General features: G+C 45.2%; 1 protein-coding gene across 3 annotated transcripts in view; it reads right to left on the reverse strand.

Annotated features, from left to right (window-relative positions):
- Positions 1-18,125, reverse strand: part of ALPK2 (alpha kinase 2) — an 87,898-nt gene that overhangs the window by 61,225 nt on the left and 8,548 nt on the right. For all 3 annotated transcript variants that reach the window (XM_014517712.2, XM_025198458.1, XM_025198459.1), the window contains one exon: positions 3,262-5,005. In XM_014517712.2, coding sequence (XP_014373198.1) covers positions 3,262-4,623 — 1,362 coding nt within the window. In that variant the 5' untranslated portion in view covers positions 4,624-5,005. The remainder of the gene's footprint in view (positions 1-3,261; positions 5,006-18,125) is intronic.

The following is an 18,125-nucleotide window of genomic DNA, read 5'->3' on the forward strand; positions in this document are numbered from 1 at the left end:
TGGCCGAGCTGCCGCTGCCGCTCTGTGCTCGGGCCAGCCCCCTCCCAGCAGGAGGACGCTTATTCAGACGCTGGCCTGGAGCACAGAGCGGTGGCTGCAGCCATGCTGGGCAGACCCCGCTGCAATGCTGGTGGCTGCTCTGTGCTTGAGGCAAGCCCCATCTGGGAAGGAGGAGGCTTATTTGGACAGTGACTGCTGGCCACTGGCATCGCATTGGGGTCTTCCTGATATGGCCGCAGCCACTGCTCCGTGCTCTGGGTCAGCCTCCTCCTGGCAGGACACTTATTCAGCCACTGACCCCAAGCACATGCCAAGCGGCAGCTGCAGCTGTGCCGGGAAGACCCCAATGCGATGCCAGGGGCTAGCATCCGAATAAGCCTCCTCCTGCCCAGAGCGGGCTTGCCTCAAGCACAGAGAGGCCCACTCTGGACCCCAGTGCTGCTGCAGCGCTGCCAGCCGCGCAGCACAGCACCCCCACCAGGAAGGGGCTCACTCCCTCACATTATGACAGGGGCTGCTGCCCCCAACAAGGGCCCTGCCCCCTCCCCTGCAGTGACAGGGTGGGGGCACAGCCAGGCAGGGCCCCTGCAAGGGGGAAGGGAGAGCTGCAGTGAGGATGGACAGATCTGGCTTGGGTCCCCGCCAGTAGCTAGAGACAGGGAATTAAACCCCTCCCTGGCCAGTTCAGCCCAGACTGCCCATGCCTCCCCACACAGCTTCCCTGCAGCTGAGGACCTGCTCTAGCACCCCCCAGCACCAGCCCTGAGCAACTGCGGGCATGTGCCTGCATTGCCTCAGTCCAGAGCAAATGTTTTGTCCTGTTACAAACCAGTTCAGCCTAGGCAGGGTAGACTAACCTGCAAAGATTGAATCAAGCCAGGCTCCAGCTTTTTGAATGTCTGTCCCTACCCACGGAGATTAAGAAGAGCTATGTGAAAGGGGGAAGTGCCTTATGATGCTCCTGCTGGGGCTCAGAAACTTTGCAGTGGCCCAAATGCAAGGCTATGCCAAAGTTAGCCCTAAGCAGATCAGGTTGTTCATAGTGCATCAGGCTGGTTCTTGATCTCCATCCTGACTTTGCACTGGAAAAATACGGAAGATACCATGGTATCATTAGAGATCTCATGAAGGACAATCCAAGGGAGAATGTATTCCAGCCTAAATTTCCCCAGGTTGCAGTCTTTGGGGCTGAGGCTTGAATTTGACTCAGTATTAAGACAGCAATGAGCTGAAATTATGAATTTAGGTACAACCCAGATCCAAGTAATTCATACAAGAGCATTTAAATCAAGGATTTGGTTGATTCTTATCCCTACTCTCTTTCTAAACGTGTTTGTTTCAGATATATCTGCAATGAAGCTTTGAAACACACCTACAGTATACACATATGTGCACATATACTTGTATATACATGCAAGAGAAGCATGGGATCAGTGTAGTTAGAATATATCTAGCTAATCTGATTAACCCACCATACCTGTTCTTGGAAAAACATCCATGAAATTTTAATGGCTTCACTCTGAATGGACTGGGGTTTAATGTCTGATCCAAATCATGACAATGCATAATATCATGATATTCTTAGTAGATTAACCTGGCCAAGGGATATTTTACAACGTAAGGGTGGGAGGCACACTTAAAATACTGCGGCCCTTTTAATGGATATGTAAGGAAAGAAAACTGGAATGCAGGTGCTATGGGCACCTTTCCATATGAGATACTTTGGTTGGTTTTGATTGTTTAAAAAATTCCAGTGACTTAATTCAAAGTTAAAGGATCAGTTTGAAATGGGAGCTTTTTTAAGCTGGAAAGACATAACAGAAGAAAGCATGTGGACCTGAAAGTATAAGATGGGTATGTGTATGTGTGTGTGTGCGCCCACTTAGTGTGAGCCCACACATGCCCAAATGCAGCTAACATAGATAAATGGAAGCAGTTAATTCCAGCAGTTGGGGGATATCAGAATGAGATATCAGGGCTCTCCTGGTGAACGCAAAGGAACTCTCAGAGCAACAGCAGAGTTGTCATAGGGACAGAGAAAAAGAGGGAGAGGGGAAGCATAGTTAGTCAAAACCTGTATTCTGGGTCAAAATATTGTATTAATGCCATGATTCTTGAATGCCATCTGCATTCAAATGATGGGCTGTTTGGTTACTGCCCATGTAATGGCTTGCTGTCATGCCCCACTGTAACCCTAAAGATTAAGGTGAATTGGGCAGAGAGTTTTCCAGTGTTTCTGCATTGACCACACAAAATGTATTGAATTGATAAATTACTCCTTGCATGATGTTTATATTTCAAAAGCCTATTATCAGGCAGTCATGCTCTGGGGTAAAGTTATTCAGATCCCTTCCAGGTCAATAGGCACATTTGTACATCCTTATTCAGGATACACCCTTACTAGTTTTCTCAGATAGATTTTCTAGTTCATTGTCACATGCTTTAAAATCCTTTAGTAAGTGAATGAGAAAGGAACAGGATCTGCCTGATCTTTTAGGCTTTTGTTTTTTCTTTGCTTTTTACTACATGAAATAAAAAAAAATATGGCCCCATTCACCTGCTGATGAAAACTGATGTGACTCCATTTAATTTGACTGTAATGAATCTAGGTATCAGCTGGTTATCTAGCTAAGAGTCTATAATACAGGTTTCACTATCTTCACAAAGGGAAAGAAACTATTTTTTGCTAGAACATTTACATCTTTTATGCTTTTATTAGGAAGAATGTAAAGTGTCTCAAACTCTCATCTCAGTTACATGGAGGGAAATCCAGGTAAGTCTCAACTGCTTTCAGTTGATTTATTTCAGATTTGCAGAAAGACAGCTGAGATCACAAGTTGCAGTAAAGTAACTGAGATCACTTTAATCATAGCTGGAAAAGAAAATAATATAAAATAGTCTCTGCTCACAGCAGTGGCTGGAGAAACTTTCTTGGGAAAGAGAGAGCTAGAGAGGGAAAGACTGCTTGGATAAGACACATGCAGTAGTTTAAATATCAGATTTCCCTACCCAGCTGTCCACAGTCCCATTAGTGCCTCTTACTATTATCAGTCTCCCTCTATAATTAGGACAGCTTCTGGTTTATCTGGGCCTTTTTTTAAAACCAGATTTCCTTCACAGCAGTAGCTGTCATTCACAAGTGCTTGAGTAGTATCTTTTGAAGTAATTTACATTTTACATTATTTTGCCACAAATAAGAAGAGAGAGCATTCAAGTCAGTGAAAAAACCCTTTATATTAAATGATAAAATGCTTTACTTACACTGGATGAGGTGCTTTCATTTGGCACCTGAGTTTTCTCAGACAGGGTCCTGCTCCACTCCCCATCCCCAGGGCAGTTATTGTCTGCCTTCTCTGTAGGACATAAACCAGTCTGGATTTGCAGGCTGTCTATCTCTTGAGGTCTTTGTGTTGAAGTAACACCTTCTTGACCAGGAAACAGTACACTGGAATCCATACCCCCAATTACAGTTTGAGCAGATTCTCCTGTGACAGTTAGATATTTGCAGAGCTCTTTGGGGTTTAGCAGCTTCAAAAGGTCTCTTCTGAGTCTTTCTATCAGATTCAATACAACATCCTTAGATTTTTCCTCTGCCCGTTTTCTCTTCACTTCATCTAACTCCTGTGAGCTTTTATTTAGCATGCCTCCATCCAGGCTATTTGCTGTCATTGTCTTAGAAGCCTGATTTGTCAAAGAGCCACCTAAGCCAGAAGAGGCTGGCTCCATATCTGCAAGTACATGATCCACGTCCTGTGATCTGTCAGTGGGGAAATTTGCAGCTGAATAGTTACCTGTGGTATTTTCTTCTTCAATTCTAAGGCAATCATTTTCAATTGCTGTAGAAGCAATGGGAAGCATATACTTGATTTTGTCTTTCATTGTGGTAGTTTTATCTTGGTGGTATCCAACAGTAAGGGTCATCCCTGTTCGCAAAGTTGACTGACTGTATGTAGAGAGATCTCTCCTTACAGCTACTTCTTTGGATTTTGACTGATGACCACAGAAGCCAATGGTGGTATCCATAGGCACAGTGTTATCTGACACTTGAAACAGATGAGGCATTTCACTGAGGAAATAATCACACCCATAACAATCCTCACCCCGTTTTATATCTTCTTCATCATCACTTTCTAATAAAAATTGCAGTTTCTTTTCCCAGATTTCATTTTCATGAGCTGTCATCACATCAGAACATTCCAGGTACTCAAGTTTATTGTCAGAAAGTTCATCAACTGTGATCAGATTTGTGTATGGATGAAGCTTAGTGTCACAGTTGTTAGAGGCATCTTCTACAAAGTAGTTATGTTTTCCTATAGGAATATTTGCTTGATCATCAGACAGTGTATTCTTGGCAAGGGGCTTATTGAGGATACTTTGTTCACGTGCCTTGGCATCTTCAGGGGTCTGACGAGAAGTTAAGACATCAGAATAAAAACAATGGTTGTCGTTGTGATTAGTGATCAGATTGGTTGCTTTGGGATTTACATTGCTGTAGCATTTGCCTGCTTTTTCAGCAGTCTCACTAGCTACAGTGTTAACATAAACTGAGTCTCTTGTATTTTCTGACATGTACTTTGTGCAGCCGTGGTTGCCTTGAGATTTAAGTGTGTTTGTGACATCCATATTGTCTTGCAGACTATTTATGTTTCTGTAATGATCTTCTAATAAGGATGATGCCTCTGCTTTTCCAGGTTCCTCAATAGACAAACTGCTGCTTTCTTTAGAGGCAGAATCTGTTGAAATTAAAGTGGAAATGTCCTTATAGGACTAATTGTTCTATGCTAAAGATTTCTCATTCTGCCCAGCTGGTTTTGAACTTTCCCACTGAGATGATGTGTCTTTGTTGTTTTTGCTAGCTCTGATATTGTTAGTCAGGTCAGAAAGTAACTTTTGGTGAGTTTGGGGTTTTGGTTCTGATCTCACTTCAACAAAAGCCGAACACTGAATCACCCCAAAGCAACTTATAGCAACCGTCTGATAAAGTGTGGCATCTTGCTCTATGCACCTGTGAATAAAAAATTTGTAGTTAGAACAAATTTTTAAAAGGTTAAAGGCTTTATTTAATTCATAAATGCTGGGAGTTCTCACAATTATAGTATTTTATGTAGATGTCAATGTTTTGTACTTTTTAGGGAAGCAAGGATATTCTTACAGGATTTGGAAAGACAGCAACTGCTAATTATAATGGCTAAAAACTTCTATAAACAGCTGATCAGTGACTTTTGATCAGTATGCACATTTAGTTGCAGAAGTGCACATGGTTTTAGCAGCACAACATTGTGCATGCCTGCATGTGATTTGGCTACATCCACTTGCTAACAGGGATCTGGATTTGGATGTGTAAACATTTCCTGGGGGAAATAAATCATCTGCTCTGTTGACTTTCTAATAATAGTTGTTCATTGATGTGGCAGTGCCAGGGTAGAAATCCCATACCCTTGCATTGATCTAGGATTTTGAAAAGGGGGGTGCAGGTGCTGTGGCACTTTATCGCACAAAGCACAACGCATTTTTTCTCCAGCTAAAGTGAAACTAGAAGCTCTAGTAATATGTCCATTTAAAATCAAAGCAAAAACAAATACAGCTATTGAAATGTGCGCTACTTTGCTAGAGTACATACAAAGTTAAAAAAACCACAAGAAACTGGTAAAAAACTCAAAGGATATTGCATCATTAGTCCTGTAGTTATTATAGCTAAATGTGCATGTCTTATTCAGATTCATAAAGCAAAGTCTAGCCTTCTGGAGCATCCTGACAGTGGCCCTGTAAAAGAGCACTGTACTTATGGCTCTGTTGATAACAAGAGAGCTATTCTTCAATCAAAATACTCCCTACTCAGCTTACGATAAGGTGGCAGAGCTTCAGGTGAATGCAGTGGTCATGAAAGATGACAAATGAACAGCCCTGGAAGTATAAAGTCCTATACTTATTCCTACATCTTTCTTGCACTGTCTTGCTAACAACAACTTGATGGGATGAACCGCTCTAAAGCAGAAGGCTCTCTGTGAACCTTCTCTTTTAAATTATCATCCTTCCTCTTGCTAGCCCTTTGGTGCTGTTTCTCAAGCCTGTTCCTGTCCCTGCGTGCCAGGCCCCACCATTGCCCTTCCCAGCTGGCTGCTGCTTGTTCAGCTGCATTTACCTTGCTGCCGTCAGAACTCAAGCAGAGCAGTTACTTGCACGCTCAGCAGCACTCTGTTTGTCACAACTTACTTTAGGAACTGATCCAAGTCAGTCAGCAAGATGAGACACGGGGAGCTAGATTAGCTCTTTATGAGCATGTATTGGCTTGCTCAATCTGAATCTCTCTCATAAACAACCTGTCGCACCTCTGTTAGTTTCCTTTTCTCGGGGGAGATCCTGCCACGTCTTCCTCAGAGGTGCCTTGAGCAGAGGAAATCCTAAGACTCCATCGCATCCCTTATAAGCCAAAGCCTGCTAGAATTTACTACATTGATCATTTTACTAAAGGACTTTTGATAATTTAATGGAGTATTACGTCACTGATTTAGAATTTGTATGGTAGAGTATAGCAGAGAATCTCATTCTCTAGGGAATTCTGTCTAGGGTTACTATACATCCAGGTTTCCCAGACATGTCCTTTTTTTGGATCCTCGGATCTCTACCCAGGTGGGTTTTTTTAAATATGATCAAATGTCCAGGATTTTGGTCAGGTCAGCTTTGAAGTTTTTCCCAGCTTGACCTAGCAAGGAGCAGCTTGGGGCTGCGGGGAGCATGAGGAGGGCGATCGGAGGCAGGGCACACACACACAGGGCCGGCATGCAGCCAAGGAGCGGGGTGGGAGCAGCTCCAGCAGCTGCATAAAAGTAAGTCTGTGGAGGATGAGGGTTGGAGGGCCAGGGCTTTGGGACTATCCATGGAGCTGGGGGTGGGGGTGCTCACATGTGTGTGTGTATGTGTGAAAGGGGTGTGTGGAGGTGATGGGTGTGTGAGGGGTACAGGTGCCTGCTGGCACTGGGGGAAGCTGTCCAGGCACCAGGGCTGTGGCAGGGCAGGGGGGGTGGAAGGGATGTGCCTGCCCCTCCAGCAGGGGAAGGGAGAGGGAGAAGGGGGCAGGGAGGCCCTGCAGGGGCAGCAGGGAGTTGCATGGCCCAGATGGCAGCATTGAGTCCGGTGCATTTGCTTGCCAGGGCGGTGCAGCCAGGAGCTGCTGCAGGGCTGAGGGGGGCAGGGGGCTGTGGTTGGGGAGTGAGGGGCACCAGCAGGGCTGGGGTGGGCTGTGGCCTGGGAGTAAGTGGCACCAAAATGAGAAGGGGCAGGGCACTGGCATATCACTGCCCCCTACAATCATATACCTCCTTCCCCCATGACAGGTGCTCTCTTTTTTAGACCTGGATTTTCCTAAAATTCTCAATAACCTCAAAAGAGACATAGTCTCTCTGAGTTTTCCATAGATTCATACAGAGGTCAAGTGTTTTAAGGCATTATTAAATGCTTATCAGATGCTAAGAAATTAGGGTGAAGACTTGGAATAGGAATCTGAATAGAATAGATATGCCCTACCTTGAATTTTGTTCCCTCTGAGGACACTTCTCAGCTGGCCCAAAGCAAAATCTTTTAGTCTCCTTAAACCCTAGGTTTCCTGTATAGTATCATAAAGTTTAATTATCCAGTTCTCATGTTATCCTAGCACTGCAGCTATGTTCTTTCTCCTGCTTTATACTTATTCTTTGTATTAAGTTAGCATCTGAGAGCATGAGACAGGACCTCATTGTGCTAGGTGCTATATAAACACAGAACAAAGAGATACTCCCTGCCCCTAAGAGTTGCATTCTTAAAAAAGGACAATACATGGATACAGCCAGATGAGTAAGTAGAAGGAAACAGTGGAACTGTGCAGTTAATTCAACACATCCACCACACCTTAACCATTGACAATATTTTAGATGTCAGGAAAAGGATGTTCTAAGGTGGAGTCAGAGGTGTGATAGTACATTTGTTTTGTCAATAAAGAAGCTTCTTTAGGTGTGAGGGAAGCATTGGAGAAAGCAAGAAGGTGCTCATTTAGAAATTTTACAGGTGGGTAATGGAGGCTGGCATTGTGGGATGACTGGAGGCGGTATAAGCTGACATCTCAGTAATAACTGAGAAGTGAGATGTAAAAAGGGGATATGTGAGCATAAATAGATTATTCCTGGTGTGAGAGAGGAAAAGGCTTATGATGAAAATAGAAGGGGCAATCAAAGTGATAGGCAAGGCAAACAATCTTGGCAGCAGCATTCTGAATGGGTAACCATTTGGCAAGATTGCATTTGTGTAGGTGAGACAAAAGAATATTGCAATAATTGTGACACCAGATGTGAATTTTGGAATCTGGATGTGAATTGTAGCAGTGTAGTTTGGAGCATATAAATTAGACACTTGAACAATACCTCAGGTGTTTTTTTTAAACTTCCACCAGGATAAGTGGTTGCCCCTGCTTCCACTAGCAGAGTTCACGTATAACAGTGCTATCCATACATCCACAGGCCAGACCTCCTTTTTCTCCAACTATGGATTCCATCCCTAGTTCCAGACAGCACCACTTACCTTCCCACTGGTTCCTGCAGTGAATGACCTTATATTGTACCTCCAACAAGTCCAGCAGGAACTAAAAGCTAGTCTAGACACTATCAAGAATGCATATAAAGACCAGGCAGACCAACACTACAGCCCGGCCCCACTACTTTGGTTGGCAACAATGTCTGGCTTTCATCATAGAATATTAAGACCCAAAGACTATTGGCCAAACTGGAACATCAATACCTTAGCCCAGGTAATGAAACAAATTAACCCCATGGCTTTCAAGCTTCAGCTACTAAAGACATTGAAGATATATTCCATTTTTCATGTATCCTTACTCAAACCTTTAATTGAAAACCCTTTTCCTGACTGAATGAACCCCCCTCCCACTCCCTTTCCCCCCAACCTACGATAGTGGAATATCATGAAGAGTATATTGTTAAGCAGGTCTTAGATGTCAAACGTGTCTGAGGCAAGCTTCACTATTTGATCAATTGAGCGGGCTATGGTCCCAAAGAATGATCCTGAAATCTGGCTGACTATGTTCATATCCCAAAATTAGTGCAAGACTTCTACCAGAGGTATCCAGAAAAGCCCAGTCCCAGGCCATCTGTAAGACAGCCCCATGGGGTTGTGGAGAGGGGGGTGGTATTGTCAGGGCCTCTGGCCAGTCAGGCATGGCTAGGCTGAGCTCTTGAGCTCGCACACCTGAGTTGATCCCTTCCAATGTAGCTGCCCCAGTTCTCTGTAACTAGATTGATTGTTCAGAACACCATTCGGCCTTTCTAAGTACACCTGCAGCCTCAGGCTGTAGGCATGCCTTGACAGCAGACTCAGTCTGCTCTGGCAAGCCTGGTATTCACTGCTTTCTCTGGTTCTCTTGGCTCTTGACTCAGCTTTGGCTGTCCCTGGCCCTGTTACTGGATCGTCCCTGGAACTCTGTACTGGCTCTCTGATTACTCTGGCTCCTGATTTGGCTTCAGCTTTCCTGACCCAGCTCTTGGATCCTCCCTGGCACGTGGCACCCAGCTCTCTGATTCTCCTGGCTTTTGACCTTAGCTTGCACCCCTGACTATGTCTCTTGGATCTCCACTTCACTGACCCCAACCCTGCCCTGATGCCTTGGTAACCTGCACCCCCATCCAGCTGACCTCTTGGTTGTACTTCAGGAGCCTATCTGCAAGTCTAGGCTAAACCCTCACAGTGAAAGCTGCCTAGTGAGAGTCAGGGACCCCAGGGGTAGAGCAGTGCACAAGCTGCCTAGAGGGGGTCAGGAACCTCAGGTGCTGCTGCAAGATACCAGGCCAGGGGCCCAGAGCGCAAGAGCACAAGACAGGGCTGGAGCCCAGAAGCTGAGGTCCAGGATAAATAGACCTGGGTTGGAGACCCCAGCTAGAGGAAAGGGATTGAAGACAAGAAGGTGGACACCCCAACAAAGGTTCAAGACTTGAAGGGCCAAGTGTGGACTCAGGGCCAGGCTCCCCCCTCTAAAATACTGAGATTGATATTTGCAAGGCATGGGCATGTGACAGCACGACACTGAAACTACAGCAGTCATGCCAGGTACAAAGTTGGCAATGAGAGGTAATGCATTAATCAGAATTATGAGTCAGCTGAAGGTTATGACTATAACCCCTAGGGCAACCAAGGTCCTCTTAAAGCGGAGTACATCTGTGGAGAGAGAGGTAACAGACACCAAGGAGTAGGCCACCCTGGCTTCCATAGATAGCTTCCCCTTTTATACATATTTAGTGGCAAGTCATTGCAGGTGAGAGAGAGGAGGCAAAGAAGGTCAGGGAACATAGACAGGCCAGTAAAGGTGCCAGGCTCTGGGGAAGGAGATTATCTGAGTCTGTCACAAGGGGCAAATGGAGGGCTTAGAGGAGGAGAGGAGACAAGAATGTGCCATATCTGGGATAGGGGAGAAAGGGAAAGGGGAAGGTGAGCTGTGGGGAGTGGGAAGTCCATGTGTCTGTGCACAGTGAGACAATGAGGCAGAAGGTTTATGCGGGCGTGTTGAGGAGACACACATGTTCCAGAAAAGTGCAGGCGAGAGTATTCATGGGATTCAGTAGCCAGAAAAGTTAAATCATTTACTGTGGAATATATCAGAAGTGCAGGAGGCGAGGTACAAATTTACAGCAGAGGACATCAGCCTGGACACAGCAGTTCTGCCAGAGACACTCTGTGGTGTGAGAGCAGGAGCCAAGGAAACAGGCATTTTGAGTAAAAGGCATTTCTGAGAATGTCAGGTTGCTAATGGACACCTTGAATCAACCCCATGCAATAAATCTGAAATAGCCATCTGGGGTGCAATCTTTCTCAGCCTGCCTCCCTTTGCTCTGAAGTGACCGCTTGAAAGGGTCAGAGCCCATTCAATTGCTGGACTCTGCTGAGAATGACAGCAAGGCATCAAGTAGTGCACATTGTAAGTGGTATTTTTTTTTAATGATGTAGGCACTTGTCTCCCAGGAATCAGGCCAATACCATACAGTCGCTTCACATAGGCCACTGAGCAGTAATGAGTTTTAGACACCAGCTACTTGGGCCATCTTTGAATTGATAACCAAGAGGGAAAATACTTCATATCCTATTACCTGAAATCATTCAATCCTGGAGCCACATATTCCTTTCCATTTCTGCTTTAGGAAGAGCAAAAACTCAGCAGGTAAAAATGGAGAGGAAAAGTTGAATCATGTCTTCCTATATTAATTACAATAGCCTGAACATGAAGATATCCCACCCACTCATCCATTCCCACTCTGTGCTGATTCTTCTTAAATTCCCCCCACAGGATGTTTTTTCTATATGAATCTGTCTTTATCTTTTCTTTTAAAAAATCATCTGCATTGGATCACTTTGAAGAGATTTAAGTTATTTAAAAAAACCAAAAAACAGTAATTATCCCAGATGAAAAACTGAGCCCTGGTAACTATTTTTGATGCAGAATAAACTCATGAATACCCTTTACTGAAAGCAACCTTACCATACAGTTATCATTATAATAGTTCAGCTGCATCTTGCTATCAAATGGGGAAGAGTTGACAGATTTCTTGATATGAAAATAGGATTGGATTGCTGTACATTTTGGCAGATACCACAATGGGAGTTAAAGAAAAATACTTATCACTCAGAAAACTGCTATAAACTCTATTTTTCAAGCTGAAAAAACATAGCTCTCTTTTAGGGGGTAAAATGGAATACATTAGATATGATCATAACTGAAATTATTACATCTAGATGTAGATTGGAAAAAAATAGTAAAAAAATGTCTGCAGTCTTAGCTTCTTCAGGAAATATGTGGAACAGGGTGGGCAGTTATACATGAATCAAGGCCACTGAAATCATGATAATTTAGTTACCACTGACCATTAATAAATACTAATGTCCAAGTTGACAATTATTAATTGGCTTTAATGTGGAACAGAGGAGAAAAATACTAACTCCATTAAAGCGCGAAGGGTTTTGTCATTTGAGGTGTCTTGGCTACTGCAATCTAAGGGTACCTATACACGTGCTGGATGTCTGCTCCGAACCATGCTAGTTAGCATAGGTCAGAGCAGATTCAATTAATTAGCATGCTCCAGCAGCCTCTGTGTCACATGCATTCAGCCACCCTATACTTCAAGATGGAGGTGGGGGCACTTTACCTAAAGGTCATTGAACAAGCTTTAGTTAAAGTGTCCCTCCCACCATATTGAACCACAGGAAGTGTGAATACACATGATCCTGTGGGTGCTTTAATTAGACTGGCTCTTAAAGCTGCTCTAATTAAAGCACCCCCTCTCCTCCCCAGAACACGTGTAAAGATACCATTAACGTTTACTCTGAAAAGCAACAAGGTTACTCAGGGAGTAGATAACTACTCTTCGGGTGTGTCTACACATGACACTACTGCCCAGTAGCATAGTTTACTATGCAGTAAATATGTGTGTCTATACGTGCACACACTTACTGCACAGTAAACCTCACTAATCATGAGTAAATTTGCTACCTGCAAATGCAAGTAGAAAATGTACTTGCAATTACTTACTGTGCAGTAGTGCTCATATAGATGCGTGACCAGGAGCAAATCTGTTCCTGGTCAGCTGGCCACAAGGGGAACGGAAGGAGCTGCCTGCTTTCAGGAAGGGCTCTGCCACCAGAGCCCGGGCAGAGACTATGTCCCCCTGCGGTGGCAGCAGGGAGCTCCAAGCGCCCCCTTCCCCTGCGCTCCCAGGTCGCAATCGGGGAGCAGGGCTTAAGAGATCCTTATCTCCCAGTGCCAGCTCCATGACTGGGGAACTCAGGCTGGGAGGCAAGGATCTCCCAACACCGGCCCTGCGGTTGCGGAGCTGGGAAATAAGAATCATGTAGCGCTGGCCCTGTTGTCATGGAGTTGGTGCTGGGAGCTCTCTGTTGGTGGGGGCTGAGGGGCAATTGCAGAGCTGAGCAGAGAACAGGCTCTCTAGCCTCTGCCCCATGATCATGGAGCAGGGGTGGGAACTATCCCAGTCAGAGGCAGGTCCCAGCCCCATGCCCTAATTGGGTGATCAAGACACAGGGCTTGGAAAGAGCTGCAGGGGTGGGGTAGGTCCCAGCCACCTGCCCCGATCTGCCGCTGGGGCAGCTAGCAGTGAGCTAGCTGCTAGTCATGGGTGACCGGTGCCACTTGAGTCAGGGGGGCACATGCCCCCACAGTGGCCAATCTCACTGACCCGGGAGCAACTGGGAGGGGGTCCCCCCATGGCCAATTGTGCTGACAGGGAAGCATGAGCAGTGCTCTCAGAAGTGCCAGTGGTGCTTCACCTGGTGCACCCACTCCCTAGTCAGTGCTCGCAGCGGGGGCACCGGCGCTCCCACCTGTCCCCCCTGCCCGTCGCCTAAGTGGGGAGTGCTGCCTGTCAGGGGGTGTACCACCACCCCCATGCACCCCCTATGCATCGCCACTGCTGCTAGCTGTCCCACCGGTGGATTTGAGGCAGGGGGCTGGGACCTGCCCCCCCCATGCAGTTCTTTCCAAGTGCCCCCCCACCCCCAATCAGGGAGCCAGGGCCAGGATCTCCCTACTGCCAGAGCAGGAGGACATTCTCCCCACCCCAGCAGCAGGCAGCACCTTGGGGACAGGGAGAGTGCTCCCTGCCAGCTCCTGGACTGGCCCCCGGGGGAGCATAGAGCTCCCCCTGGTAGCAGCAGGGGCCCGTTACAGCGATCCCAGAAGCAAGAGCAGTTTGCTGCCATTAGCAGCAAATCTGCTTCTGCATCCCTGCACATGTGGACGCCTGTCTGGGAGCATTTACTCGCAAGTAGTTTACTACTCCAAAAATAATAATCAGACTCAATCCTCCATAAAAATCCAATGTGTAGTCAGGGCTCAAGCAAGAAGACTTGGGGTCGTTGATTGCTTCGGTTGCTATAGTTGGAACGACTCATAATTCTGATTAATGCATTACCTCTCATTGCCAACTTTGTACCTGACATGATTGCTGTATTTTCAGTGTCATGCTGTTGGCATTAAGTGCCAAAGCTGAATTTCATGGAACTGAGGATAAGGAAAGACAGAGACTGGTGGTAAAAAAAAATGACAAACTGAGAAAAATAATTAGAAATGATTTGGGATAGACATTTAGTATAGCTACAATGGACAGAGCTGGAATAATTGAAAGAGCAGAACAGCACTATGCAATCAGGTTTCTTAGGAATTCTCCAATAAAAATATTCTCAGTAGAAAAGGTTGATTTGCGGAAAACATTTTTGGCAACGGCAAGTTTCAACACATCTTCTAATCTGAAACCTTTAAAAAAGTATTTTTTAAATTGTTTAAATATCCCATGTTGATATTTTCTGAATGAAAACAATGTTTTCCAGTTTGAAATGACATTGGTTTTCAACTGTTAGAGAAGTTATAGTAAAAATAAATAAACAAATAAAAAATGAAGAGGTTTAATACATAAAAAGGTTGAAATCAAAATGAAATTATTTGAATTATAAGCATAAAACTATTCCGAATGTTTACACAGAATATTTGCCTGATACAGAACGTTTTTCAAATTTTCAGGTTGTGAAAATTATTCTTGTAGGTTTTGTATTTTGCTTCCCAATTTCAAATGGTGATAAAAGATCAAAAGTTCAAACTCCTGCATTATGAGAAAAGCATTTCCTGACCAACTTTAAAAAACAATCATTACAGTAAGTTCAGTATTTGACAGTGATTTTAAACTGTCAAGGAACAGCTGAACAATAATATCACTTAAATCTATCAGCACAGAAACGTAGCCAAAGAGTTTCAGCTATCCCATAATTTTGGAATGGAAACCTGATTTGCTCCATCTACTCAGATGACAAAGGAAGCTTTTGTTATTGAAATTTGACTTTCTCTCTGTTTGTTCTTTGCCTCGCTCTCTCCCCAGGGGTGGTTTATTATTACCACATCAACATTTCAATATATCTAAACCAGTGGTGGATTGCGGAGCCTCTGCCAGTAGATCTGAGGCTGGGGGTGCTGAGCGCATACGCACATGACCGTACGTGCCCCACCACCTCACCCCCAGCCCAGAAGGTCAGTCTGTGGAGGAGGAAAGGGGCAGGGGTCAGATCAAGGTGAGGGAGGGAGTGCGGCACAGACAGGGGTAGGGGATAAATGGGGTCCCAGCTGGGCCAGGCAGGGGAAGGATCGGAGCCTGGGCTGCTCATCCAGGGGCATGGGGGATTCCTGCCGCTATGCACACCTCAGCGGAGGCCTGGGGGGCACATGCCCCCACATCTGTGTATAGGGCATAGGCGGTTGCCACTGTTTGCTGCACTTTGCGCTTCAAGCCCCTCTGCAGCTGGCCCAGGAGTCACCCAACGCCACATGCCACTGGGCTGAGCCTCAACCCCTGCTCACCTGGTGGTGGGACACGTGGCATTGGGCCCTAGCCCAACTGGATGCTGGGATCAGCTCATCCAGGGGCGTGTGGAGGGGCTTCTGCCACTGTGCACACCCCAGTGGAAGCCCAGGGGCATGTGCCCCCCTTATCTGTATGTGGAGTGGAGACAGCTGCTGCTGCGCACTGCACTTTGCACCCTGAGCCCCACTGCAGCTGCCCCAGGAGCAGCGGGATGCACACGGCATCGCACCATCCCAGGCCAGCTGCAGTGGGGCTTGGGGCACAAAGCACAGCAGCAGCCACCTCCGCCCCGTGCACATATCGGGAGGGCATGTGCTCCCCAGGCCTTCGCCGGGGTGCGCACAGCTGTGGGAGCCTCCCTGCACACCTGGATGAGCCACCTGGGCTCCAACCCTCCCACCACCCAGCCTGGCCAGGGCCCCACTCACCGCTGCCTCTGCCTCTACCCCTCTCCCTCCCTCACCACAGGGGCAGTGAGATCACTTTTTAAATTAAAGTGCAACCCAGGATCTAGTGTGTGCCATCCCGCCTACCTCTTTCCTTCCCCACAGACTGACCTGCTGGGCTGGGAGGGAGGGGAGAGTGGCGCGCAGTAGATCCTAGGTTGCACTTTAATTTAAAAAGTGATTTCATATTTAAAAAGCTCAGAAACCACTGATGTAAACTCTTCATGAAAACTATCACCAGGGCCGCTTCAAATGACTAATTTTTTTTTACAGAAAATTTATGGAACAATGTTCATTTCAGGAAAAAAAATTGTCATCATGAAATGGAACATTTCATTTAAAACAAGTGTTGAAATAACTTTTGGTTTTGAAATGTTCATTCAAGCTGAAAAGATGGTATTGAAATGACAATTTAAAGTAAAAAAATAATTTTAATATGTCTAACTTGTCAGACAAATGTCACATTCCATTTCTGACAAAGACAACCAAGGGCAGATTGGGGGAGAGGGAGTGGGCAAGGGGGAGCTATCCACCAGTATTTCATATCTTGACATTTCCCTCAGTCCACTAATATCATGCTGTTATGGTTGTGGGTGTAGGAGATGGTGATGGAAACCCTGGTTGAGATTAGGGCTAGGCACTATAGACATGCATAATAAGACATGCAGACAGTCTCTGCCCCAAACACCGTACAAACTACGAAGAGAAGTTTGGGAGAAGGTATGATTATCCCTATTATATACGTCATACAATTGTATAATTATACATATATACAATTATATATTATAATAATAACGTATTACACTACTTATTATTATAATTTAGTATGATATATCATTATGATATTGTATATCACTTAAGTTATCATAATATTATATTTAGTATAATACATAGTTATATATAAATATCAAACTAATACAGTTAATACATACAGTAAAATCTCTGTTATCCAGCATGAGTGGGGAGTGGGAGGTGCTGGTTATCTAAAAATTCCAGTTATCTGAAAGTTATACTCAAGGAAGATAGTGCCATACTCATAGTGCAAATTTCAAAGAATTAGTGTACAATACATTACAGTATAACATACTGTATAAAGAATAAAATAGTATACAGATGAAAACGTCATAATAGCCAGCCACCCCAAATGCTAGGGCAGCCTGGCCTGAGGCTGCTGCAGCAGGGGGGAGGGTCACACACACTGAGATACCTTGCGCGGGTACCCTCAAAGCGGTGCAGCAGGCCGCAAAGTGGCACAGCGCCGTGTGCATCCCACCACTGAAATTCTGGTTAATTAAGTACTTTGGTAAGTTCAATAACCTACCAAATAACAGGATATATAACTCCAGATAACAGAGATTTTACTGTAGTATAGTAATATAGTAGTATCATAGTAGTAATATAGTAGTACCATGGTACTAAGGGAAAAATGACACTAAGGGAAAAAAAAAACATTAACATCTTGTAGACACCTAAATGGGACAGAATGAGATTTTAAGTGCCTTAATTCAAGAAAGTGATCCAGATTGGCTCTGTTCTAATAACTGCAAAACTCGTTACATTTATTCAGTACTGTAATTTTGTACTGTAAAGATTTTAGTTGGTTCTGTAGGTGCCTACACTTAAGCAATGCAATGCCAACTAGTATTATGGCTCAGCCGAGTGATTCAGCCTGACCAGATCAGGTGGTTAGGTGTCAATGAATAGACCTGAATGCCTATAAAAGCAGTTCAGGTGCTTTTCACTCCGTACCAGAAGTATACCTGGGTGTACTTCTGCACCCTGGTGGCATGATGATCAGTTTAGACATAGCCGGTGAGGGAATGAATGCTGACAAAACTCACCCACTATTCATAAAGCGGGTGCGCTTAACACTCATGATCGGGCTCACAAAACTCCACTATCGGATTTACATAAAACCGGTGAGTGAATTAATGGCATTAGGGGGACAATTACAGCTCAGTCAGCTGAAAAGGGATGTTTTAGAGGTGCATGGTGGAGGGGTGCAGGGGTTCCTCACCGCTGTTGCTGGACAAAGTCTGGGAATTTTTGCTGTGTCCGCAAGACTTAGCCTCTGTTTCTGTTGCAAGTTTTGGTGCCAGTCAGTGGTATTCACCTGGCACATGCTGGCACCAGGCAGGGTCAAGGCAGGAAGGAGAGGCTCTGTCTGCACCAGTGGCAACTTTTTATGTCTTATGGGCATGCTTGTTCTGGACGTGTTTTAGCCCTGCTAGGTCGTTTAGCCCTGTGTATGCCATGGCTCCAGCTATCTCTGAACTGTTGAGCGGTT

Source organism: Alligator sinensis, unplaced genomic scaffold (assembly GCF_000455745.1).
Source record: "Alligator sinensis unplaced genomic scaffold, ASM45574v1 scaffold347_1, whole genome shotgun sequence".
NCBI classification, from domain to species: domain Eukaryota; kingdom Metazoa; phylum Chordata; order Crocodylia; family Alligatoridae; genus Alligator; species Alligator sinensis.